At 43.5% G+C, this 26813-nt stretch overlaps 1 protein-coding gene across 1 annotated transcript in view; it reads left to right on the forward strand.

Annotated features, from left to right (window-relative positions):
- plcl2 (phospholipase C like 2) overlaps nt 1–26166 on the forward strand; it is a 258870-nt gene extending 232704 nt beyond the window's left edge. Inside the window, exons 5-6 of the mRNA XM_033050889.1 lie at nt 8417–8526; nt 24474–26166. Coding sequence (XP_032906780.1) covers nt 8417–8526; nt 24474–24716 — 353 coding nt within the window. The 3' untranslated portion in view covers nt 24717–26166. The remainder of the gene's footprint in view (nt 1–8416; nt 8527–24473) is intronic.
- Nucleotides 26167–26813: the final 647 nt, after the last annotated feature.

The raw sequence follows: 26813 nt of genomic DNA on the forward strand, positions 1-26813 counted from the left end.
GAACCAGGGACAAAGTTTAAGAAAAAGGGGTAAGCCATTTAGAACGGAGATGAGGAAACACTTTTTCACACAGAGAGTTGTGAGTCTGTGGAATTCTCTGCCTCAGAGGGCGGTGGAGGCCGGTTCTCTGGATACTTTCAAGAGAGAGCTTGATAGGGCTCTTAAAGATATCGGAGTCAGGGGATATGGGGAAAAGGCAGGAACGGGGTACTGATTGTGGATGATCAGCCATGATCACATTGAATGGCGGTGCTGGCTCGAAGGGCCGAATGGCCTACTCCTGCACCTATTGTCTATTGTCTATAAAACAATGTTCTCTTACAATTTACATGTCAATAACACCTTCAATGTAGCAAAACATACCAAGATTTTTCACAGGAATGCCACAGTATGAAGTGTAGAGAGATAAATAGCCAAATGCTTGGTCAAAAGAGGTTTAGAGGAGTGTGAAGGGAGGAAGGTGATTGAGAGGCCCAGGAAGGAAACTCTAGAGTGTGGTACGACACTAGCGGAGGAGTTCAGTCAGATCTTCAAAAACATAATTGGAAGAACACAGAAATTTCAGAGAACTAAGGAGCAACAATGCAGAACAGACAAAGTAGTGGTGAAGTCTTCGGACAAAGATCCAGAGAAATAAGTCCAATTTTTTTAACAACGGGGGATTTTATAGTCAGTTAATTTAGTAAGAGAATGAAAACTAGTTCAATACAGATGACCACAAAGTTCTCAGATAGTCATAAAATCCCAGTTGGTTTACCACTATCTATTAAAGAAGGAAATCTGTGGTCCTTACTCAAGCTAGTCTAAATGTGCTAGTCTAAATTATTTGCACTGAGGAATGCATAATTAGAAGGTCCTCAGCATTGACACTGGAAGCCATGAAGAATCAAACACATTGTCAAAAATTGCAGCAGGTTCTTGATCGGTTGGGCAGGTGGGCTGAGGAATGGTTGATGGAATTTAATACGGAGAAACATGAGGTGTTGCATTTTGGGAAGACTAACATGGGCAGGACCTGCAGAGTGAATGGTAGGGCTCTGGAGAGTGTTGTGGATCAGAGGGATCTAGGAGTGTAGGTACATTGTTTGTTGAAAGTGGCATCACAGGTAGGGTGGTCAAAATGTTTTTTGACACATTGGCCTTCATCAGGCAGAGTATTGAGTATTGAAGTTGGGAGGTCATGTTGCCGTTATATAAGATGTTGGTGAGGCCGCATTGTTTAGTTCTGGCACCTCTTTATAGGAAAGATGGTGTCAAGCTGGAAAGGGTGCAGAGAAAAGTTACGAGGACATTACCAGGATTCGGCCTGAGCTATAGGGAGAGGTTGAGCAGGCTAGTACTCTACCACAGGAGGATGAGGGGTGATCTTTATAGAGGTGTTCAAAATCATGAGAGGAATAGATTGGGTAGACACACAGTCTCTTGCCCAGAGTAGTGGAATCGAGATGCAGAGGACATAGGTTTAAGATGGGGGGAAAGATTTAATAGGAACCTGAGGGGTAATCTTTTCACACAAAACGTGGTGTGTGTATGGAAGAGCTGATGGAGGAGGTAGTTAAAGCAGGTACTATTGAAATGTTTAAGAAACATTTAGACAGGTACGTAGATAAGACAGGTTTAAAGGGATATAGGCCAAATGCAGGCAGGTGGGACTAGTGTAGATGGGACTTATTGGTCAGTGTGGGCCAGTCTGGCAGAAGGGCCTGCTTCCACGCCAAATTACTCTATGATGGGTAAATAAATGTACTTCTGACCACCACTTCCAGCATGCACTCCCCGGCTGATATATTTGTGGTCATCCTTGTTGAACTTAATCCGGACCAAATAAGGTTCAGAAAGTGTATTCTGCCTAAGATACTTCACAGCAATACTGGCTCATTACCACTGCAATTACCCAAAGTGGCTATGCCTAGTAGCCCCAATGGTACCAGGGTTGATGAGGGGCTGGGTACCCTGTGCTGAGCAACTCGTCTTCTGACAAGTCGGAAAATTGTCATTACTTGGCTGGAAGGTTCCCAGACAAAACACACAACAATATGGCTTGGATAATGATGGCAGCAGAGTGGTGCAGCGGTTAATACTGCTCCCACCTGCTGGTGTTACCTGTGAGGATTTTGCACATTCCCCCCTGTGACAGCAACAGTGCCCTTCCATTTTCCAAAGACATGTTGGTTGGTAGATCAATTGAAAAATGAAAAATGATCTCCTAGTGTAAGTGGTACAGGTCCACCACCGACAAGGTCGAGATCAGCCCCTAAGCGCCACATTTTCAGGGGGAGTTTCAAATGCCCTCCTGTAATTTAATACAAATAAAGGATCTAAGTCTAAATCTAATCTAATCTAAGTCTATTTTGTCCGGATTAAATGAGGTGCCAGATCACCAGTTGCCAGAAAATCGGTGGAAGCCTGTAGTAGGAAAACCAGGCTGGAGTTATTAGCCATGTGAGTAGATAAGTGGAGGAATGGGACTGACAAGAATACACAAAGACATACCATAGACTCAGTGGGCCAACTGTGCAATAAAAAAAAATCAACATGGTTTTTATTAGGAACTCTCTATGCACGAGCACCTTCTCCGCTGGGATTGCAGTAAATCATAATGTGCAGGGATCGCTGTTTGGTGTGGACTTGATGGGCCGAAGGGCCTGTTTCCACACTATATCTCTAAACTAAACTAAACTCAAGGAATAGGTAAAATACTTGCAAAGGAAGGAGACAATAGGCAAGTAACAGGGGAAAGGGTAAAGAAAGTAGATCAATTTAGATAATTTCAATTGAAGAACTAGCACCAGTGCCAAAATATTTCATTTACTGTAACTTTTGTGATTTTATAAACCAGCAGCAGTTGCAGAATGAGATACAGACGTTGAATGGAAATCAAAGAGAAATCAGAACAAAATTGATTTATTGTAGTTATAATTTATATGTAACTATGGTTTTGCGTCCATTACCAAATCTTTCCACAAGCAATTTGTAGTTTTAAAGCAATTTAAATGGAAATATGTTCTTTGAGAACTTTCCCTCATCAGCTGGTTAGCATATTTTAATGCAAATTTAGATTTATAGGAAGGAATTAAATGCAAATAACATTTTTAAAAATCAACATAATAAAAAAAGACAGTCATAAAGGGTTATGGAAAGGTCAATAAACCTTGAACCAATTGAAAGTTGATAAAGTGGTGCATAAGAAATTAGCTGCCTACAGAAAGAGAGGCTAATAGTGGAACAGATATCTTCACTAATATATTTATTAATTTGTGGTAAAGTAAAATGTAATGTAAAATAATATGTTCGTTTTTCAATTGTATTGATATGTTTAAGAGTGGTAACGCTGCTGATTCCCCATATTCTGACCTTGGCCATAACTTTCGAGGATGTAACTAGTAGCGTGGATAGGGGAGAACCAGTGGATGTGGTGTATCTGGACTTCCAGAAGGCTTTCGACAAGGTCCCACATAAGAGATTAGTATACAAACTTAAAGCACACGGCATTGTGGGTTCAGTATTGATGTGGATAGAGAACTGGCTGGCAAACAGGAAGCAAAGAGTAGGAGTAAACGGGTCCTTTTCACAATGGCAGGCAGTGACTAGTGGGGTACCGCAAGGCTCAGTGCTGGGACCTCAGCTATTTACAATATATATTAATGTTCTGGATGAGGGAATTGAAGGCAATATCTCCAAGTTTGCGGATGACACTAAGCTGGGGGCCAGTGTTAGCTGTGAGGAGGATGCTAGGAGACTGCAAGGTGACTTGGATAGGCTGGGTGAGTGGGCAAATGTTTGGCAGATGCAGTATAATGTGGATAAATGTGAGGTTGTCCATTTTGGTGGCAAAAACAGGAAAGCAGACTATTATCTAAATGGTGGCCGACTAGGAAAAGGGGAGATGCAGCGAGACCTGGGTGTCATGGTACACCAGTCATTGAAAGTAGGCATGCAGGTGCAGCAGGCAGTGAAGAAAGCGAATGGTATGTTAGCTTTCATAGCAAAAGGATTTGAGTATAGGAGCAGGGAGGTTCTACTGCAGTTGTACAGGGTCTTGGTGAGACCACACCTGGAGTATTGCGTACAGTTTTGGTCTCCAAATCTGAGGAAGGACATTATTGCCATAGAGGGAGTGCAGAGAAGGTTCACCAGACTGATTCCTGGGATGTCAGGACTGTCTTATGAAGAAAGACTGGATAGACTTGGTTTATACTCTCTAGAATTTAGGAGATTGAGAGGGGATCTTATAGAAACTTATAAAATTCTTAAGGGGTTGGACAGGCTAGATGCAGGAAGATTGCTCCCGATGTTGGGGAAGTCCAGGACAAGGGGTCACAGCTTAAGGATAAGGGGGAAATCCTTTAAAACCGAGATGAGAAGAACTTTTTTCACACAGAGAGTGGTGAATCTCTGGAACTCCCTGCCACAGAGGGTAGTCGAGGCCAGTTCATTGGCTATATTTAAGAGGGAGTTAGATGTGGCCCTTGTGGCTAAGGGGATCAGGGGGTATGGAGAGAAGGCAGGTACGGGATACTGAGTTGGATGATCAGCCATGATCATATTGAATGGCGGTGCAGGCTCGAAGGGCCGAATGGCCTACTCCTGCACCTAATTTCTATGTTTCTATGTTTACAGTCAAAAGCCCCTTGGAAATCCAAACACATAATGTCATGTCACAATAGACCCTTTCTGCTGGATCTTCAAACAATTCAGTAAGGCTGCTCAAGCATAACCTTTTTTAGAATCTGGACTATTACATTTTTGCTTGCAAAATATTTTTCTATCACTTCTATGAATAAGGATTCCATGGTGTTTTTTTGCCATTGGACTTGATCTAATTGTTCTGAATTTGCATTCATACTGTTTTTAAAATACAGTAATTATATTATCAGTCCTGGCATGATTTCCTTTTCCAATGAACTTTGTGCAAAATATGATAGAACTTCAGTTATTTCTTGCCTTTTTCTTATAATATACACAGTGCAGTCCTGCTGGACATGGGCTAATCTTGTCTACAATATATCACTTTATAAATTGTCTCTATCTTTTCAGATTTCTTCTAATATCATAAACCACAACAGTCTTTTTGATAAATACCGTGACAATGTCATCATTTAAAATTTCCTGTCACTACTTTTGAGCTTATCATCTGTATCCCTTAACGACCTATCTTGTGTCATTATGTGGAGTTCTTAATTCTTTCTCTTTATATTTCTTGATAATTTAACTTGCTTTTTGCCTACCCGACTCTTATAGGTTTCCTAAACTTTTTAAATTCGTTAGTTACCCTTTTTCTTTTTAACTCTCCTTTTAAATATTTATATTACAACTATGTTTGTTCCATTATGTCCTTGTGACATTCTTGTTGAAGAAGGGAGTGAGACAAACTATAGACCAGTTAGTTTAAATATCTGTTGTTAGGAACATGCTGGGACATCTAGGAAGAGAAATCTATGAAATCAAACCAATTAAACACAATCAAACCAATTAAACGTGGTTTTATGACAAATATGCTGGAATTAGGAGCAACACTAGCAAGTTTGCGGATGACACAAAGCTGGGTGGCAGTGTGAACTGTGAAGAGGATGTTAGGAGGTTGCAGGGTGACCTGGATAAGTTGAGTGAGTGGGCAGATGCGTGGCAGATGCAGTATAATATAGATAAATGTGAGGTTATCCACTTTGGTGGCAAAAACAAGGGGGCAGATTATTATCTCAATGGGGTTAGGTTAGGTAAGGGGGAGGTACAGCGAGACCTGGGTGTCCTTGTACACCGGTCACTGAAAGTTGGCGTGCAGGTACAGCAGGCAGTGAAGAAAGCTAATGGAATGTTGGCCTAACAAAAGGATTTCAGTATAGTAGAGAGGTTCTTCTGCTGTTGTATAGGGCTCTGGTGAGACCACATCTGGAGTATTGTGTACAGTTTTGGTCTCCTAATTTGAGGAAGGACATCCTTGTGATTGAGGCAGTGCAGCGTAGGTTCACGAGATTGATCCCTGGGATGGCGGGTCTGTCATATGAGGAAAGATTGAAAAAACTAGGCTTGTATTCACTGGAGTTTAGAAGGATGAGGGGGATCTTATAGAAACATATAAAATTATAAAAGGACTGGACAGGCTAGATACAGGAAAAATGTTCCCAATGTTGAGCGAGTCCAGAACCAGGAGCCACAGTCTTAGAATAATGGGGAGGCCATTTAGGACTGAGGTGAGAAAAAGTTTTTCACCCAGAGAGTTGTGAATTTGTGGGATCCCTGCCACTCACGGCAGTGGAGGCCAAATCACTGGATGGATTTTAGAGAGAGTTACATAGAGCTCTAGGGGCTGGTGGAATCAAGGGATATGGGGAGAAGGCAGGCACGGGTTATTGATTGGGGACGATCAGCCATGATCACAATGAATGGCGGTGCTGGCTCGAAAGGCCGAATGGCCTCCTTCTGCACCAATTTTCTATGTTTCTATCCTCCTGCGCTCCATGGAATAGAGACCCAGCCTACTAAACCTCGCCCTATAGCTCACACCCTCTAGTCCTGGCAACATCTTTGTAAATATTTTCTGAACCCTTTCAAGCTTGACAATATCTTTCCTATAACATGATGCCCAGAACTGAACACAATATTCTGAATGCGGTCTCACCAATGGCTTATACAACTGCAACATGACCTCACAACTTCTATATTCAATACTCTGACTGATGAAGGCAAAAATGCCAAAAGCTTTTTTGACCACCTTATTTACCTGTGACTCGACCTTCAAGGAACCATGCACCTGTACTCCTAGATCCCTCTACTCTACAACACTATCCAGAGGCCTACCATTAACTGTGTAGGTCCTGCCCTTGTTCGGTCCCAAAATGCAATGCCTCATACTTCCCTGTATTAAATTCCATCAACCATTCCTCTGCCCACCTGGCCAATCGATCCAGATCCTGCTGCAACCGTTCACAACCATCTTCACTATCTACAAATTCACTAACTTTTGTATCATCAGCAAACTTGCTAATCTTATAAAATATTCGGCGATTGTCCTTAATGCTACCCACCAGAGCTATCTCCTGGCCCCTTTTTGCCTTTCTGATTTCCATTTTTAGTTTGCTCCTAAGTTCCCAAAACTCCTCCAGGGATGCACTTGATCCCAGCTGCCTATACCTGTCCTATGCAGCCTTCTTGTTTTTGACTAACGTCTCAATTTCCCTCGTCAGCCAAGCTTCCTTACGTTTGCCTGCTTTGCCCACCACTAACGGGGACGTCTCTAATCAGCCCTTGCCCATTCAAATACCTGTATATCCTATCCCTCATGAGCTTTCTTCAGTACACTTTTGAAAACATCCCACTTGGCCGATGTTCCTTTCCCCTCTAATAACCTGCTCCAGTCAACTTGAGTGAGACCTTCTCTCATACCCTTAAAGTTGGCCTTAACCCAGTTGAGCATTTTAACACGTGGACCCTCTCCGTCCCTATCCATAACTATCTTAAACCTAATCGAACTGGGCACTGGTCCCAAAAGGCTCCTCCACACACACTTCCTTAACTTGCCCTTCCCAAATACCCAATACTAGATCCAGCGTCGCACTCTCACGTGTGAGGGTCTGAACAGGTCAGCATTGTGCCAGCTTTTTGAGCTAATTGTTCAATTTAGTAATACAAATAAAGTTGTGTTCCCTAATTCATTGATCGCATTACTCCCAATTCACATTATGGAAATGCATGCTATTGCAGAATGACCTGCACACGCTGGCACCTGCAAGTTGGTGAGGTTGCAGTAAGGAACAGTGAAAGAGAAGTGAGCTTAACAACTGGAGATGAATGATTACCTTAATCGTTTATGATTTGTAATTAGTGAATGTTTGTACAAAGTCTTCTTTCAGAAGATCACATGAGTGAAGTGCTGTCCATCATGGGATCGAAGACTTAAGAGCCAAATCGTTTTTTCAGCTTTTTTACAGATATACAGGGGGGATCTTATAGAAATATATAAAATTATAAAAGGACTGGACAAGCTAGATGCAGGAAAACGGTTCCCAATGTGGGGCGAGTCCAGAACCAGGGACCACAGTCTTAGAATAAAGGGGAGGCCATTTAAGACTGAGGTGAGAAAAAATGTTTTCACCCAGAGAGTTATGAATTTGTGGAATTCCCTGCCACAGAGGGCAGTGGAGGCCAAATCACTGGATGGATTTAAGAGAGAGTTAGATAGAGCTCTAGGGGCTGGTGGAATCAGGGGATATGGGGAGAAGGCAGGCGCGGGTTATTGATTGGGGACGATCAGCCATGATCACAATGAATGGCGGTGCTGGCTCGAAGTGCCGAAAGGCCTCCTGCACCTATTTTCTATGTTTCTATGTGGCTGAACAGTATTGATGAACAATGCAACTGATGACTTTAATCGCCCAGCAACATCTGCTTAGAAATAACAAATGTGTGTTGCTTTCAGCCATGGACTTCCATGAAAATCTGAACAATATTGGAATTAAAGAAGGCCTTAAAGGAAGAAAGCTTCATAAAGCTATTGAGAGCTTTACATGGAACATCACTATTCTTAAGGTATTATTCACTATTCCATCAGAATACTGATTGAGGCAAATTAAACCATAAAAGAATTAATAGAATTTTTATTTCATAACTAAAATGACAAAATTCAAAATTAATGATAGTTTACATACAAGATTATTTAGGCCATAGTTGGATACTGTGTATAATATTTTATATCTTATTTTTTAAAAAGGTTGTAAAGCCATGAGTATCAGGGCAAATTTGTTGGTACCTGTATAGTGGCAGTTTGGGAGTAAGATAATACAGTGGAGATTGGCCCCGTGGTTTGCTCAGCCTGCAACATGTGGGAGATCAGGGATATGGTCGGTGTCCCTGGTGACTACGTTTGCAGGAAGTGTGTACAGCTGCAGCTCCTGGCAGACCGCATTGAACGATTGGAGCTGCGGTTGGATTCATACTGGAGCATCCACGATGCTGAGAAAGTCGTGGATAGCACGTACAGCGAGTTGGTCACACCGCAGGTAAAAGGTAAGAGGACAGAAAGGGAACGGGTGGCCAATAGCCAGCAAAGCAGTAGGCAGGTAGTGCAGGAGTCCCCTGCGGTCATCTCCCTCCTAAACAGGTATACCATTTTGGATACTGTTGGGGGAGATGGCTCATCAGGGGAATGCAGCAGCAGCCAAGTTCATGGCACCGTGGGTGGCTCTGCGGCACATGAGGGGGTGAAAAAGAGTGGAAGGGCAATAGTAATAGGGGATTCAATTGTCAGGGGAATAGATAGGCGTTTCTGCGGCCGCAAACAAGACTCCAGGATGGTATGTTGCCTCCCTGGTGCAAGGGTCAGGGATGTCACTGAACGGCTGCAGAACATTCTGGAGGGGGAGGGTGAACAGCCAGTTGTCGTGGTGCATATTGGCACCAACGATATAGGTTAAAAAAAGGGATGAGGTCCTACAAGGTGAATTTAGGGAGCAAGGAGATAAACTTAAAAGTAGGACCTCAAAGGTAATAATCTCTGGATTACTACCAGTACCATGGGCCAGTCAGAGTAGAAATAGGAGGATATTGCAGATGAATACGTGGCTTGAAAAATGGTGCAAGCGGGAGGGATTCAAATTTCTAGGGCACTGGAACCAGTTCTGGGGGAAGTGGGACCAGGGCTGGAATGGAACCAATGTCCTTGGGGGAGTGTTTGCTAGTGCTGTCGGGGAGGATTTAAACTAATGTGGCAGGGGGATGGGTACAAGAGCAGAGAGGCAGGGGGGTGTAAAATTAGGGTAGAAGCAATAGGTAGCAAGGTGAAAAGTAAAAGTGGCAGGCAGACAAAACCAGGGCAAAAATCAAACAGGGCCACTTTTCAACATAATTGTATAAGGGGTAAGAGCGTTGTAAAAACAAGCCTGAAGGCTTTGTGTCTCAATGCAAGGAGTATTCGTAATAAGGTGGATGAGTTGAACGTGCAGATAGCCATTAATGATTATGATATAGTTGGGATCACGGAGACATGGCTCCAGGGTGACCAAGGCTGGGAGCTGAACATCCAGGGATATTCAATATTCAGGAGGGATAGAGAGAAAGGAAAAGGAGGTGGGGTAGCGTTGCTGGTTAGAGAGGAGATTAACGCAATGGAAAGGAAGGACATTAGTTTGGAGGATGTGAAATCGGTATGGGTAGAGCTGCGAAACACTAAGGGGCAGAAAACGCTGGTGGGTGTTGTGTACAGGCGACCTAACAGTAGTAGTGAAGTTGGAGATGGTATCAAACAGGAAATTAGAAATGCGTGCGACAAAGGCAAAACAGTTATAATGGGTGACTTCAATCTACATATAGATTGGGTGAATCAAATTGGCAGGGGTGCTGAGGAAGAGGATTTCTTGGAATGTATGCGGGATAGTTATCTAAATCAACATGTAGAGGAACCAACGAGAGAGCAGGCTATTTTAGATTGGGTATTGAGTAATGAGGAAGGGAAAGTTAGCAGTCTTGTTGTACGTGCCCCCTTGGGCAAGAGTGACCATAATATGGTTGAGTTCTTCATTAGGATGGAGAATGACATTGTTAATTCAGAAACAATGGTTCTGAACTTAAAGAAAGGTAACTTTGAGGGTATGAGACGTGAATTGGCCAAGATTGACTGGCAATTAATTCTAAAATGGCAAAGAGTAGGAGTAAACGGCAAAGAGTAGGAGTAAACGGGTCCTTTTCACAACGGCAGGCAGTGACTAGTGGGGTACCGCAAGGCTCAGTGCTGGGACCCCAGCTATTTACAATATATATTAATGATCTGGATGAGGGAATTGAAGGCAATATCTCCAAGTTTGCGGATGACACTAAGCTGGGGGGCAGTGTTAGCTGTGAGGAGGATGCTAGGAGACTGCAAGGTGACTTGGATAGGCTGGGTGAGTGGGCAAATGTTTGGCAGATGCAGTATAATGTGGATAAATGTGAGGTTATCCATTTTGGTGGCAAAAACAGGAAAGCAGACTATTATCTAAATGGTGGCCGACTAGGAAAAGGGGAGATGCAGCGAGACCTGGGTGTCATGGTACACCAGTCATTGAAAGTGGGCATGCAGGTGCAGCAGGCAGTGAAGAAAGCGAATGGTATGTTAGCTTTCATAGCAAAAGGATTTGAGTATAGGAGCAGGGAGGTTCTACTGCAGTTGTACATGGTCTTGGTGAGACCACACCTGGAGTATTGCGTACAGTTTTGGTCTCCAAATCTGAGGAAGGACATTATTGCCATAGAGGCAGTGCAGAGAAGGTTCACCAGACTGATTCCTGGGATGTCAGGACTGTCTTATGAAGAAAGACTGGATAGACTTGGTTTATACTCTCTAGAATTTAGGAGATTGAGAGGAGATCTTATAGAAACTTACAAAATTCTTAAGGGGTTGGACAGGCTAGATGCAGGAAGATTGTTCCCGGTGTTGGGGAAGTCCAGGACAAGGGGTCACAGCTTAAGGATAAGGGGGAAATCCTTTAAAACCGAGATGAGAAAAACTTTTTTCACACAGAGAGTGGTGAATCTCTGGAACTCTCTGCCACAGAGGGTAGTTGAGGCCAGTTCATTGGCTATATTTAAGAGGGAGTTAGATGTGGCCCTTGTGGCTAAGGGGATCAGAGGGTATGGAGAGAAGGCAGGTACGGGATACTGTTGGATGATCAGCCATGATCATATTGAATGGCGGTGCAGGCTCGAAGGGCCGAATGGCCTACTCCTGCACCTAATTTCTATGTTTCTATCACAGAAAGTGGTTAAATATGGTAGCAAGCGATACAATAGTGATTAACTCGAAGACATGCTTGTCTTCATCAGTCAGTATGTTGAGTACAGGCGTTGTAAGTCATGTTAAAGCTGTGCTATTGGGAAGTCCAGTTGTGGTCACCCTGCTATCGGTCGGATGTCATTAAGCTGGAAAGGGTGCAAAAAAGATTTACAAAGTTGTTGCTTCGTCTGGAAGGTTTAAGCTGTTAATTACAAGGAAAGGTTAGAGAGTTGGGTCTTTTACCCTGAAGCGTAGGAAGCCCCGACCTTAGAGGCTTGTAATATCTTGATGGGTATAATAAGGTGAATGGCTGGAGTCTTTTCCCCAGAGTAGGGGCAATTACAACCAGAACACAAAGGTTTAAGGTGAGAGGGAAAGGATTAAAAAAGGTTCAGGATGGTGAAGCATAGTGGAAGGAGCTGCCAGGAGAAGTGGTAGAAGCTGGTACAATTATATCATTTAAAAAGGCACGGACATTCTTGGAGGGATATGGGGCAGGCACAGGCAAGTAGGACTAGCTCAGTTAGCCAGCATGTTCAGCATGGACAAGGAGGGCTGAAGGGCCTATTTCCATCCTGTGTAGCTCTATGAATCCATGGCTCTAAATTTTTATAGTCAAGACCGCAGATAATTGAAAATATGGTTGCAGAGGAACTGTTTATTTTCAGGTAAAATTTGCAGTTTTTTACAAATGAATAAGATGTTAATTTTGCAATTCGCATTCCTATAAACCATAATTGTCACATGTTCAGTGGAATATTGTTATAGTTATATGCAACTTTGGATTCAATGTGGAAAATATGGTCATGAAACTGACAATGAGAACCACTTATCTGATGATAGGCTGAAACCAAATTATAGGAAAGTAATCTGTCTAGAAAACTGATCATTTTCTTTCAAAATCGCATGTAATTTAGTAATATCACTTGAGGAAATGGAACTGCAAAACTACTATTGCAACGGAAAAATCGAAAGATGTACAGTATGTACAAACAGTTGTGTCTCTCATCATGGAATGCAGTTATTAAAACAAGCTTGATGCCAGGAAGGACTCAGGAACTGCATTGGAGCTTTCTTCATAATGATGTTTTCTGTGGCAGCAGAATGAAAGTAATTTGTCAACTGGGAAATGCGTTGTTTTCAGTTTAAGCCAGGCAACGTAGCATGCCTGAAGGCTTTATCCGGCTAATCAACCATCACACTAATGAATATGTGTTCAGTCTGTAACCTACATCTTTGAATCATGCCCTTCGCCCTATGTGAAGAACACATGAAAAGTTAAAGATAAATGCTCATGGGTGGATAAGGATTTTTATTCGTGTTGCATCATTCCTTGAGCTAAACACCCTTCAAAACCAACCATTTTTAATTTCATTTTTAATTGCACTTTATTTAAGTTTCTTTCCTGAGCTGAAAGAAACAGGGTTTTTGCGATCTGCCTCCACTTTCTCTCTGCACAGTCGGTATCAGTTTTTCATGATTTTAGTGATCAGTGTCTGTCAACCTGCTGTGGTCCCACATTCCTTTCATGGAGTGAGGAGCTTGGAGAATCTACTGTTGCACACTTACAGTTCCCTTCCTCAGTCACTGTCCACTTGAAATGACATCTACCCAGTTGAGAAACCCAATTCACTTAAACCTCTTTATCCAAAATGAAGAAAAGAATATACCTTTTGTAAAACAACTGAGGCGATCTCAGAGCATCCCTATCACTTTAGAGCCAATAAAGTTCTTCATGAAGTGTAATTACTTTTGTAATGAATGAAGCATGATAACTATTGACCGCCCTTTGGGAACATAGCAATGAAATAATTGATTAACTCCTCAACCTCACGGGTTGACTGAGTGATAAATGTTTCCCAGGATAGTGAGTGAACACAGTTGCTGTATTCACAGACCCTGGGCACCGAGGCATTCTGCCAATTACACTCCACTATTCTGACACAGCTTCTGTTTAAAAGAAAGTAAAAACAAAGCAATATATGCAATAGTGAAGTACAAAAGTACTAATATCTAGATAATGAGAAGTTTCTTGAATGGGGAGGAAGGAAGTCCACTGATGGACGGTTAACTATTTCTTTTATCTCTCTCTTTTTAGTGTATTATTAATAAAACTGTCACTGTTATTTAGACAAGTAGGTTTGTTTTAAGAATGATGGATTGAAATATTCTAGTGTTTCTACAAACAGCAAGTGAAAACCGTTTAAAATGCCATTTCTTTTCAATGAACCATTATTGCTGATAAATTGCATGGGAATGATTCATTCCATGGTGCAGTAGTTATGTAGCCTTACCATTTGACTCCATCTGATAGTTTTTTGATGTAAGTGAGAAAATGTGAGTAACTGCAGTTGACATAACAGTAAAAGCCGGTGGCCTAAAGATTCTTCGTCACATAAAGGAGACGAGTGAAAAGGGTAGCAGTGCCGGGTCACAAATGATTTTTTTGATGGCGTGGGAGTGGGAAAGCAGGTATGTCACAGGTCTGAATTGTGGGCAGACCAGGTGGGTGGAGAAACCTTTGGAGCTCGGAGCATCAATCAGACTGTTTATATTTCCAGCCATGTTTTAAAATCAAGATAGACCACCCAGAATCACGATCTCGGGAACACAAGGAAGCCCCATAAATATTCTAAAGATCCTCTTCTGAATGATGATGTGTGCCACCTGTGGGTTTTACACACACCAGTGAAAGTAATTGAAAGAATGTCCAGATATGTATTACACACTTATAAAGGTATTGATTGTGCGTGCCTGGGTGCCTGTGTTCATCTGTTAGTCTGGAAGGAATTCTTTCTTAGAAAAAATATTTTGTGGCTCACACAAATGTTGCAATATTAAATGAATTTCCAGGCTGTTCGTCCTTTTCACGTTCATCCCAATGAGATATGGAGCAATTCACCGTGAGCAGTGCGCATTTGAATCGATATTGAAAAAGCAAGAATAGAATTATTGCAGCATTTGCATTCTTTCAAGTGCCTCATGGGGATTCAGATCCAGACACATAGTTTTAAAGTAATGCTATGATGTCAGAAATGTGGCAGCCAATTTTCACATAGCAGCATCCCACAAACAGCAATGTGATAAATTTCAAAACTATCCTATTTTTTGTCTTAATGAGTAAGACATGGACAAGGTGCCACCGATGTCTTTCAGACTGTTCTTTGAAATAGCTCCATGAGATCTCTTGCCACTTGAGTGAGCACATGACCTTGGTTTAATATCTCATTCCTAACACAAAACTTCCAGCATCGCAGCATCACCAGAGTACTGCACCGGGCCGACAATTAAGTTTTCACTCTTCAAGTCATCGGAATGAGATTTATTCCCCAAACATCTCACTGCGGCAGGAATGCTGGCAAATGAGCCACAGTAATTATTCAAGATTAAAAACTAGATTAATGCAGCAATTATATTATATTTTGTTCCCAGAATGAACTAGGTCAAATCTCTTCTGTTATTGCCAAATAGTGAGTAGCAAAAGTAGTAGAGAAGCTGCTTCACAACTCCAGCCACCCGAGTTCAAACCTGACCTCCAGTGCTGTCTGTGTGGGATCTGAACATCCTCATTTCAAAGCCCTCCGGTTCTTCCTCGACTGGAGAACCAACCAATCCACGTCTACAGATACTCTCCTCCGCCTAGCAGAGCTGGTCCTTACCCTTAATAACTTTTCGCATGGGCCCCAGCTATGCCTGCCTCTTTGTAGGGTACGTCGAACAATCCTTGTTCGAGACGTACCAGGGCCCCATTCCCAACCTCTACCTCCGCTACATCACCAATTGCATTGGTGCTACCTCCTGCACCCACACACAACTCACTGACTTCATCCGCTTTACCACTAACTTCCATCCGGCACTCAAATACACATGGACTATTTCCGACACTTCCCTACCATTTCTTTACCTCACTATCTCCATCGCAGGGATAGACTTCTGACCGACATCCACTATAAACCCATGGCTATCTAGACTACACTTCTTCCCACCCTGCTTCCTGTAAGGACTCCATCCCCTACTCCCAATTCTTCCGTCAATGCCGCATCTGCTCCCAGGATGAGTGTTCCACACCAGGGTATCGGAAGTGTCCTCATTCTTTAGGGAACGGGGGTTCCCTTCCCCTACTATAGATGAGGCTCTCACCAGGGTCTCTTCAATACCCTGTAACACTGCTCTCTCTCCCCATTCCCCCACTCGGAACAAGGGCAGAGTCCCCCTAGTCTTCACCTTCCACCCCACTAGCTGTCACATACAACAAATAGTCCTCCGTCATTTTCGCCACCACCAACGTGACCCCACCACTCGCCACATCTTCCCATCTCCCCCCCTGTCTGCTTTCCGCAAAGACCGCTCCCTCCGTAACTCCCTGGTCAATTCTTCCCTTCTCTCCTGCACCACCCCCTCCCCGGGCACTTTCCCTTGCAACCGCAAGAGATGCTACACTTGCAGCTTTACATCCCCCCTCGACTCCATTCAAGGACCCAAGCAGTCGTTCCAGGTGTGACAGAGGTTCACCTGCACCTCCTCCAACCTCATCTATTGCACCCCCTGCTATAAATGTCAGCTGATCTACATCGGTGAGACCTCATTTCATCCGGGTTCTTCTTTTTCTTACCGCATTGGAAAGATATGCCTGGTCGGTAGGTTAATTGGACATTGTATATTGCCCCAAGTGTGTAGAGTCTGGGGAAAGTTGATAGTTAAAATGGATTAAAGTATGATTAGTGTAAAAATGGGTACATGATGGTTAGTATGGACAGTGGGCTGAAAGGTCCCTTTCCTTGCTGTATCTCGCAAAAGTTATACAGCACGGAAACAGGCCCTTCAGCCCAACCTGGCCATGTTGACCAAGATACTATTTTCACGTGACAGCATTTAACCCAGGAGTCGGTAACCTTGTTCTGCATAGGGGCTGGGCCCCATGGCTGTGAGCGGATGGCGGGCCACATCTATCGCCATAGTTTGACACTTGGTGTTTTTTTTCACATTAGTTTTCACGTTTTTCAATTAGTTTTCTGTAGTTCCCAGGTCCCTCACGTGCCCAGGGACATGCTGCAGTACCCAGTTCGGCTCGCCTGCCCCGGGACGAGCTGCAGTTCCCAGAACAGCTCACGTCCCCAGGACTGGCTACAGTTCCTAGGTTGCGAAAACTAATTGAAAAAAAAATGCGCATGCGGGCTGGATGATTCTCGGGTTACGGGTCGGATCCGACCTCTGATTTAACCCATATCCCTTGAAACGTCCCTATCCTTGTACTTGTCCAAATGTCTTTCAAATGTTGTTATTGTCCCTGCCTCAGCAACTTCCACTGGCATCTCGTTCCATATAAACCCCCTCCCCTACCCCCACCACCCTTTGTGTGTGTGAAGATATTGCCCCAGGTTCCTATTAAATCTCTCCCCTCTCACCTTAAACCTTTTTTTATTCCCCAACCATGGGGAAATTATTTTGTGCCTTCACACATTCTACGCCTCTCTAAAGTGCAGCTGAGATGAAACCTTTTGTTTTGACTATCAGTTTATTATGGAGTGTATATGGAATGACAGTGCTGGGGAGATCGATAATGGAAATCTGAATTTTGCTTCCCAGAAGCACGAGTGTCACAGAGTAAGGGACAAGATATTTGCCTGCGTCGTGCAGTGTTTCAGTGGAAACGTGATTGCTAAATGTGATCAGCTGCTATGTTCAATCATAACCCAAGTGCCTCACATCCTTGTGTTTCAGTGAGGTCCTCTGTACATATGACATGTATTTGAATTGAGGCCAGTCAGGATTTGTTGTGCCATCAATTGGTATTTAACGCATGATTGACGCAAAACAGAATAAAGGATGCAGTTCTAAATGGGTGCAGAAGCAAAGAGACCTGCGGGTATGTGTGCGCATCATTGAAAATGGCAGGGCTCGTTGAGAAAGCAGTTAAATACTCTGAGCTTTATCAATAGAGGCACCGAGTATAAAAGCAGAAAAGTCCTGCTGAATCTTTATAAAACACTGGTCTAGCCCCAAATGTAGTATTATGTTAAATTCTGGCGGCCACATTATTGGAAGGATGTGAAGGCATTAAGGGGGTGGGGGAATTAGGAATCGGAAATATTTAGAATGGTTCCTGGGATGAGGGACGTTTTACAATAAGTAAACCTAAACCACACTTACAGGGATAGATCAAACAGGTTGGGACTGTATTTTTCTAGAAGGCTGAGGAGAAATTTGATAGAAATTGATAATGATGATTGACTTACACAGAGTGGATAGTGGGAGGCTGTTCTGGTTGGCAGAAAGATTGGGGATTATTAGAGTGCACTGATGCAAACTAAAGGGCAAGAGAATTAAGAGACCTTAGGAATTAATATTTTTTGCATGAAGTGTTTGGAATCTGGAATGCAGGTTATGCTGTGGCCGTCAAGAAGAAATAGGAAACATTCCCCGACAGATATCTTGCTCTGCTGGGCGGCCAACAGGTTTTGGGTAGACCAGTTAGTTCCATGTACCCACCACCATTTAAGTGAATAGGTTGCCCCTCAGGTTCCTATTACATCTTTGGTTCATTCCAGGAATGTTTGGTTCATCAGTGCTAAATCACAAAGAAAAATTACAGGACACAGGTTTAAAGTGAGAGGGGAAAGATGTAATAGGAACCTGAGGGGTAACCTATTCACTCAAATGGTGGTGGGTACATGGAACTAACTGGTCTACCTGAAATCGGTTGGCCGCCCAGCAGAGCAAGATATCTGTCGGGGAATGTTGCCAACTGGTCCATTTCAGACTGCCAGAGTACATGTTCAGGAACTCACTGAAGCTTGGTGTAGCCAACGCCAAGTTTCTGTGGGGAAGGACCAGATTCAGATTCAGATTCAAATTTTATTGTCATTGTGCAGTGTACAGTACAGAGACAACGAAATGCAGTTAGCATCTCCCCAGAAGAGCGACATAGAATATGAGCAATAGATAAATATATTTACGTGCATACAGTCATAGTAGTGCAATTATTATTTTTTTCCTGGTGGCAGGAGTGCCGGGGGGGGGGGGAGATTGGCAATCAGCGAGGTACATTGTTGAGTAATGTAACAGCTGCAGGGAAGAAGCTGTTCCTGGACCTGCTGGTCCGGCAACGGAGAGACCTGTAGCGCCTCCCGGATGGTAGGAGGGTAAACAGTCTGTGGTTGGGGTGAGAGCAGTCCTTGACGATGCTGAGCGCCCTTCGCAGACATCGCTTGCTATGGACAGACTCAATGGAGGGGAGTGAGGAACCAGTGATGCGTTGGGCAATTTTCACCACCCTCTGCAGTGCTTTCCGGTCGGAGACAGAGCAGTTGCCATACCATACTGTGATACAGTTGGTAAGGATGCTCTCGATGGTGCAGCGGTAGAAGTTCACCAGAATCTGAGGAGACAGATGGACCTTCTTTAGTCTCCTCAGGAAGAAGAGACGCTGGTGAGCCTTCTTGACCAGAGTTGAGGTATTGTGGGTCCAAGAGAGGTCATCGGAGATGTTGACCCCCAGAAACCTGAAACTGGAAACACGTTCCACCTCCGTCCCGTTAATGTGGATGGGGGTGTGCGTGCCGCCCCTGGACTTCCTGAAGTCTACAATGAGCTCTTTGGTCTTCTTGGAGTTAAGGGCCAGGTTGTTGTCAGCGCACCATGCTGCTAGGAGCTGGACCTCCTCCCTATAGGCCGACTCATCGTTGTTGCTGATGAGGCCAATCACCGTTGTATCATCTGCATACTTGATGATGGTGTTAGTACCATGTACAGGTGTGCAGTCGTAGGTGAAGAGGGAGTAGAGGAGGGGGCTCAGCACACAGCCCTGTGGAACGCAGGGTGTTCAGGGTGAGGGTTGAAGAGGTGTGCTTGTCTAACCTAACAGACTGGGGTCCAATATCCAGTTGCAGAGGGAGGAAAGTCAAGAGCATTTAATTGTCATAGGCACCAACAAAGGAATAGTGAAATTAGAACTGCAGTCGCATAACAGGCCTGTGAGCACATTACTCACAGATAACATAATAAAACAAAACAAAAAATCAATAAATTAATATCCCCAATAGGGCAAAAAAAAACCACAGTCCTAGTGCAACCAAGGCAATCCATAGTTCATAGTTCAGTTCGTGTTTTGTAGTGTTCAGGAGCCTGATAGTGTTGGGAAGACGCTATTCCTGAACCTAGAGGTGCAATCGGAAGGCTCCTAACATAAAGCAGTTGACAGAAGAAGAAATGTTGAGCAGGAGGAGGCCATTGTGAATTAAGATTAAGAGAAGGATTGATGGAGTGGATGCTCAGGACATCTCCCCGAGTGGAGTTATATAGATATAAGAAACATAGTTTCAAAATAAAGAGTAGCCTATTTGAAATGGAAAAGAGGAATGTTTCCTCTAGGCTGTTGTGACTGGAGTTCTCTACCCCAGTGTGCATAGGAAGGCAGAGTCATTGAATAGATGCACAACAGAATTTGACAAAGATTTAAACTACAAGGGAATCGAGAGCTATCGGAAGAGAATGATGTTGAGATCATGATCAAATCTGCTGTGATCTAATTGAATGGTCTAATTGAGGCTCAAGGAGCTGATCAGTTTTCTTATTTCCTTATAAAACCAGCATGCTCCAGATAAGCCCCAGGACGAGCTGCAGTTCCCAGAACAGCTCACGTCCCCAGGACTGGCTACAGTTCCTAGGTTGCGAAAACTAATTGAAAAAAAAATGCGCATGCGGGCTGGATGATTCTCGGGTTACGGGTCGGATCCGACCTCTGATTTAACCCATATCCCTTGAAACTTTCCTATCCTTGTACTTGTCCAAATGTCTTTCAAATGTTGTTATTGTCCCTGCCTCAGCAACTTCCACTGGCATCTCGTTCCATATAAACCCCCTCCCCTACCCCCACCACCCTTTGTGTGTGTGAAGATATTGCCCCAGGTTCCTATTAAATCTCTCCCCTCTCACCTTAAACCTTTTTTTATTCCCCAACCATGGGGAAATTATTTTGTGCCTTCACACATTCTACGCCTCTCTAAAGTGCAGCTGAGATGAAACCTTTTGTTTTGACTATCAGTTTATTATGGAGTGTATATGGAATGACAGTGCTGGGGAGATCGATAATGGAAATCTGAATTTTGCTTCCCAGAAGAACGAGTGTCACAGAGTAAGGGACAAGATAAGTCCAATATCCAGTTGCTCCAGATAAGTCTGCTTTTATGAACTGTGCACATAAAAATGCTTTAGTCATATTTCATTTGGGAGTAATGAACTGATTGAAATCTTTAGCAAGCATTTTAAAATAAATAATGCAAGCAATCTGGCCTATTAGTAAAATTCTCTCCCATATGTCAAACCATTTGGTTTTGATCATTGGTTTATAGATACACGCTTCCCCATCAGTCACTCACACTTTATTTTGTTTTTTATTAACCCCAGTTCAGTACTGATGCTGAATAATCACCTAGAACAGACTTATCCATCTTGCATCATGCTACGACCATATTTTTACTTTAAAAAAATGATCTATTATTTATTTGTTGACATCATATCTTGTTTATTTGTGCTTCTGCTTCATAATAGGCGAGTGGATGTTCAGTGCTGCCGAATGCACTGATTCAGTTATGTGGTCCATTTCACTAAGCATATTTGCTGGAGCCAAAATCCAAGCACAGAAACCTCTCCATCCCTCACACCTTTTCCCTGTCAAACAATCATTTTGCAGCAGTAACCCATGTGACTTTTGAAAATACTCATTACATGCAATTAAACATTAATCATTCGGGGATGAGGAATCTCGTATTTCTATAAAAAATAATACCAACTCTTGTAGAGTAAAATTCACCATTTGTTATGCTCAGGACTATCTATCTATCTATCTATATCTATACATAACTAAAACTCTGATCTTATGCTCTTCCGGTTTGCGTGGTTTTTCTATTTGCACAAAAACAGTATACGATAGCGCTACGATTTTTTTGCCACCTTAAGGGCCTGTCCCACTTACTTATCCTTGGCACACAAATTACGTGACCTCGTCGTCGCGTTGAGGTGCACGGGCATCGTATGGCAGCGCGGGGCCGGTCCCACTGAGGAGCGCGGAGGGGTATGGAGTTGTGGACGACATCGCGCGGGGCTCCGAAATTTTTGTAGCAAACTAATTCTTTGCGCGCCAACGGCCTGTCGCGGAACAGACGGCCAAAGTGGGACAGGCCCAAGACCCTGGCGTGACGCAACGTCTCACCTTCAACAGCAGCAGAAGCAGGCAAACGATCGCCGAGCTCGGCCTGGGGCTCACGGCCGTTGCAGTCCGGATCCACCCCTACTTCTACTCCCAGAGCGGGGCCAAGAAAATTGAAGATAGACACAAAATGCAGGAGTAACTCAGCGGGACCGGCAGCATCTCTGGAGAGAAGCATTGGGTGACGTTTCGGGTCAAGACACGAAACATCACCCATTGGTTCTCTCCAGAGATGCTGCCGGTCCCGCTGAGTAACTTCTGCATTTTGTGTCCATCTTAAAATGATGTCACGCGCTCCAGACGGCTGTGCGGTCAAATGAAGTCGCGCGCGACCTTCGCGGGACCGTCGCGCCTCAACGCGACCACAAGTTCGCGTAATTAGCATGCCAAGGACACGTAAGTGGGACAGGCCCTTTATTCGCCATTCTCCTGTGCTCAAGTGCAACAAGTTTTATTCTGATCGATTGTACATTTTAAAAGGTATAAAGGTTTAAAAACCGCGCATGCGCAGATTGGTCTCCTCTCCTGTCAGTCAGTGCCACGCAGATTGGTCTCCTCTCCTGTCAGTCGCCTCGATGGCGACACCCCTTCGTGCACCATCGCCACACTGATTGGCCGGGTCCGCTGTCAGTCACGGGCGGCGCTTGTCTTGCCCGGCGAGGAGAATATAACGCTGAAGGTGCGGAGTGAGCATCACTAACGCTCCGCCGGCTAGAGAGTGGGTGGGGTCTACGTCTGCATCTACGTGCGCCTCCGTGGTACTGAGTGGGTGCCCACCCTCGGGCGCCGTCGGCCGTTTCGTCCGACCCGAGCTTCTACCCGCAAGGGGTTCTACGCGGCGATCCAGGAGGCATCGAGACTGCGGCGGTGAGACCTCGCGGCGATGGAGCTCTGGCGCCTGTGTGGCCTCGCGGCACCGGTGGGGCCGAATATTGCCGAAATATTGCCGGATTTCAAAATACGCAGAGAAATCTATCTTCTTTTTTCAGTTTTTCCTGTCTCATGTCTGGTGGGGGAGGAGGGGGAATAGAGGGAGAGGAGGGGGGGGAGGGGGTAGGGAATGGGGAATAGAGGACAGTGGGGGAGGTGATTAGGGAAAATGGGGGTGATAGGGGATGTGAGGAGTGGGGGGGGTGGGGGATAGAGGGATAGGAGGGGGGTAGGGTGGTGAGAGGTGTTATGGAGTGGAGAGGGAGGGAGGGAGTGTGAGGGTAGGGGAAAGGAGAGAGAGAGGTGAGGGAGGAATTGGGAGAGGGGAGGAGGAGAGGAAAGATACTGCGGAGGTGAGGGAGAGTGGGGGGTTGAGGGAGAGGAGGGGGTAGGGAAGGAGAGGGGGGAAAGTGGGGGAGGTGAGGAAGGAGGGTGGGGAGGAGGGGAATAGAGGGAGAGAAGAGGGAGTGGGGGAGGTCAGGAGTAGGGCTAGAGGGATAGGAGGGGGTAGGGAGGGGTGAGGAGTTATGGAGGGAGGTAGGGAGTAATGGGATAGGGGAAATGAGAGGTGAGGGAGGGATTGGGGGAGGGGAGGTGGAGAAGGGAAAGAAGAGGGAGGGTGAAGAGGAGGGGGAGGGAGTGCTGGGGGATGAGGGGAAATGAGCTGCGCCAGCGCAGTTGGGGGCTATGCGTGAGTGGTGAAATATTGCATTGGGGGAACGGGTGAGTGGTGGAATATTGGTTTGGGGGTGCAGACCCAACAGGTCTGCACTTGGTCTAGTGAAACAATAAAACTTTAATCTAGGTAGGTAGCAAAAATACCCGTTTCAAATACATAATAAATTTGAAGAAGAAGTTAGGTGTGTATTTTTCAAGGTAATTTACAAGGTAATTTCACATCAGAACAAACTTATTTCATTACATTCAAGGAAACATTTAAAGGCCATTTAACCACTTAATTTACTGAGTATATTCTTCATTGATTCCTAATGATATGTCCATAAATTGATCACTGGAGTCTTCCTGGGATTCCTCAGCACTATATCTGGAAATTGTCTTTCAGATCTTTGCCAAGTTGAACCAGCAATGGATCTGCCATTCTCATTAATTTCAGTGAGAATTGTACAGCAAATGACCATGAAGTAAAGTTACTCATTTAAAATTATTTTGTTTTACTTGACGTTGTTAATTATTTGGGTATTTATTGTGTTTAAATTAACTTTTCTTTGTTTCTTATTCCTTATTTATATCAATTGTAAGTTTTTTTGTTGTTTCTGATTGCCAGTGGTATTTAAAATCCATTACAAATCAAATTTAGCTTTTATGGTTGCAAGAATTCTGCTTTCGACTTTGCTTGCTGTCACAGTATGTGAGGTCTTCAACAACCAAGCCTCCTCGCTACCAGAGGAGGATCTGTCACCATTAGGGCAATGCTCTGGAATCCATGATGAACAGGATCAGTAAGATTATCCCTCCACATACAAAGTTACCCACTATCTCAGAGTTTTCCCACTGCATCTTTGCTTTGTGCACTTTGTACATACATAAGCAATTTGTTTAACTTGTGCTTTGTGAACTATTTACTGTCTACAGGGGCAAGCTGATCTGCTGAAGCATGCTAGAATTGAAGCATTGGACAACCTGAAGCAAATCCATTATGCTGCAGTGTCTTGTGGTCTGAACAAGCCAGGCACTGGGAATGCAGAACCGTCCAAGACAAGGCGAAGCCTCGAGGCCATACCTGAGAAGGAAGGTGTGGATATTGGATCTGGGGACCAAGCTGCAGAATGTCACAACAATACAACCACTGAAAAATCCATCAAAGCTGCCAAATGAAAGCAATCATGTGTAACATTTGGTTTGCACTTGAAAGCCTTCTCGGGTTGGTTGGTTTTAATACTTTGGGAATTCTAAAGCACAATTCTGAGTCTTGGTATAATGTGACAAATGGAGCAATGAATGTAACACTTCTCCAAGTGAAAACATACTACTAGTGATGGAAAATTACTACTGCTCTCAACAAGCTGCGGACTTGCCATTGAATGTTCATCTGCCAAACTAATATGTATATATGATGTCACAAATAATCAGTTAAAGTGTAACTTTTTTTCTAGTAACTTATGCTGCCTTTTTACATTCTTTTTGTAAATGTAACATTTCTCTAGATACCTAAAATACATGTCTGCATTTAAGTACAAAATAGTTGTTATACAGAAGAATATGTGAAGTATATATAAATACAAGTGTCTGTGTGAAACCACCTAAACATTGCAAAGCTTGTTGAGCCATAAGTGGAATCACGAATCATTGATTGTGGTCACTGAGCATCAGTGCACTTTACAATGACCATTAATCAAGGAAAAGCTGGATAAATTCTACTGTAAATCCTGCCCTATAGAGATAATTGTTAATGTTAAACAAAAACATTTGAAGTGCTTGTACCCAGCTTGTACCCAGGTGACCAAATAGGCAGCAGCTTTTTTGCAAGTTGTTGTAATATATATATATATATATGTTTTATTTCACAAAGTGGAAAAGTTAGGCTTATTAATTTCCACAAGAAAGGATTCCAAGTTATTCAAGCAGTGCACTACCAGCAGCCATGATCTTCCATATTGCTGAATGTATCTGATTCACTGGGAAATAAAGGCAATTCTTTCATCTCTTTCGTACGAACACAAGAAAATATGAACAGGAATGGGCAACCAAGCCACAAGCTTGCCCAGCCATTCATGATATGATTATGGCTGATCTATGTTGGCCTCGTCCTCTTCTGTGCCAGTTCCTCCTAACTCAATTCCCTGGCCTTTCCCTGGCCTTTCAAACATTTGCCTTTCTCCATATTAAACGTATCAAATATCTGCCCTCCACCACCTTTGGGACAGAGAATTCCAGAGATTCATTCCTCTCTAAGAGAAGAACCTCAGTGTTAAGTGACTAGCCCTAAATTTTGTAGTTCTGTCCCTTGTTCATGACTCTCCCACTATTGGAAACATCTCCACATTTACCCTGTCAAGCCCTTAAAATAATAAAATATAATTATTTTATATATTTGAATAAATGTATTATTTTTCTAAATTTCAAGACATATAGACCCAACCTGTCCAGGCCCTCGATAGGACAACATTGTGGGAATTCACTCTGAATTATTTGAAAACAACAATATAAAATAAAATGTTAATATCATCATTGTTGGCAGTCTTGAACCAATCAAACAGTTGTTGGGTTATAGAACGGAGCAGCAACAAAAGTTTGCATTTAAAAAAAAATAAAGTCCATTTGAAATCCTCCCAAATTAGTGGTCTAGTGTGCGAAATAGTTGTTGCTGCAGCCTTTTGTAAAGGGATTGTAAGTATGTTGTGATGTGAACAAATTTGCTGCTCTGTTTTTTAAGTTATATACTTTCAATGATAGGTGATAAAAGTCAGGAGAATTTTTTTACCAAACCTTGCTCCTTGTGGTCAAAAAGAAACCTGGAAGAGTAAATGAAAATTGTATAAGCTTAGAAATCCCTCTACAGTGCTTCCAGCTAGCCTCGGAGACTGATTGCCAATCCCTCAAATATCCAATTTTGTCCCCACTTTGATTCTGGAAGTTTGCTAATGCACAAGACAATATAACCTGTCCCCTCTCCCCGTGCTGTATTTCTGGCTCTTAATATTTTCGAAAATCAGAAACTTATCATTTCGGTTCAATTGATCAATCCTCTCGTTATTATTTAGTGACTCCTTTGTTTTCAGTTCTTGAAGTTTCTTAAAAAGTCTGTGCAGTGCATGGGCAGATTCCCTTGAGCATTCACATCATAGAAAGAATCATGTGGGTGTCGTTCATAGAGGAAATTTAGGTGGACTCACTGCAGCATGTGATTCCTTCAACTCAAACTTCTGTGGCATTGTGACTATATCACAGTCAGTGGAAGGAAAAGTCTACCCT

This window comes from Amblyraja radiata, chromosome 2, assembly GCF_010909765.2.
Source record: "Amblyraja radiata isolate CabotCenter1 chromosome 2, sAmbRad1.1.pri, whole genome shotgun sequence".
Classification (NCBI taxonomy): Eukaryota; Metazoa; Chordata; class Chondrichthyes; order Rajiformes; family Rajidae; genus Amblyraja; species Amblyraja radiata.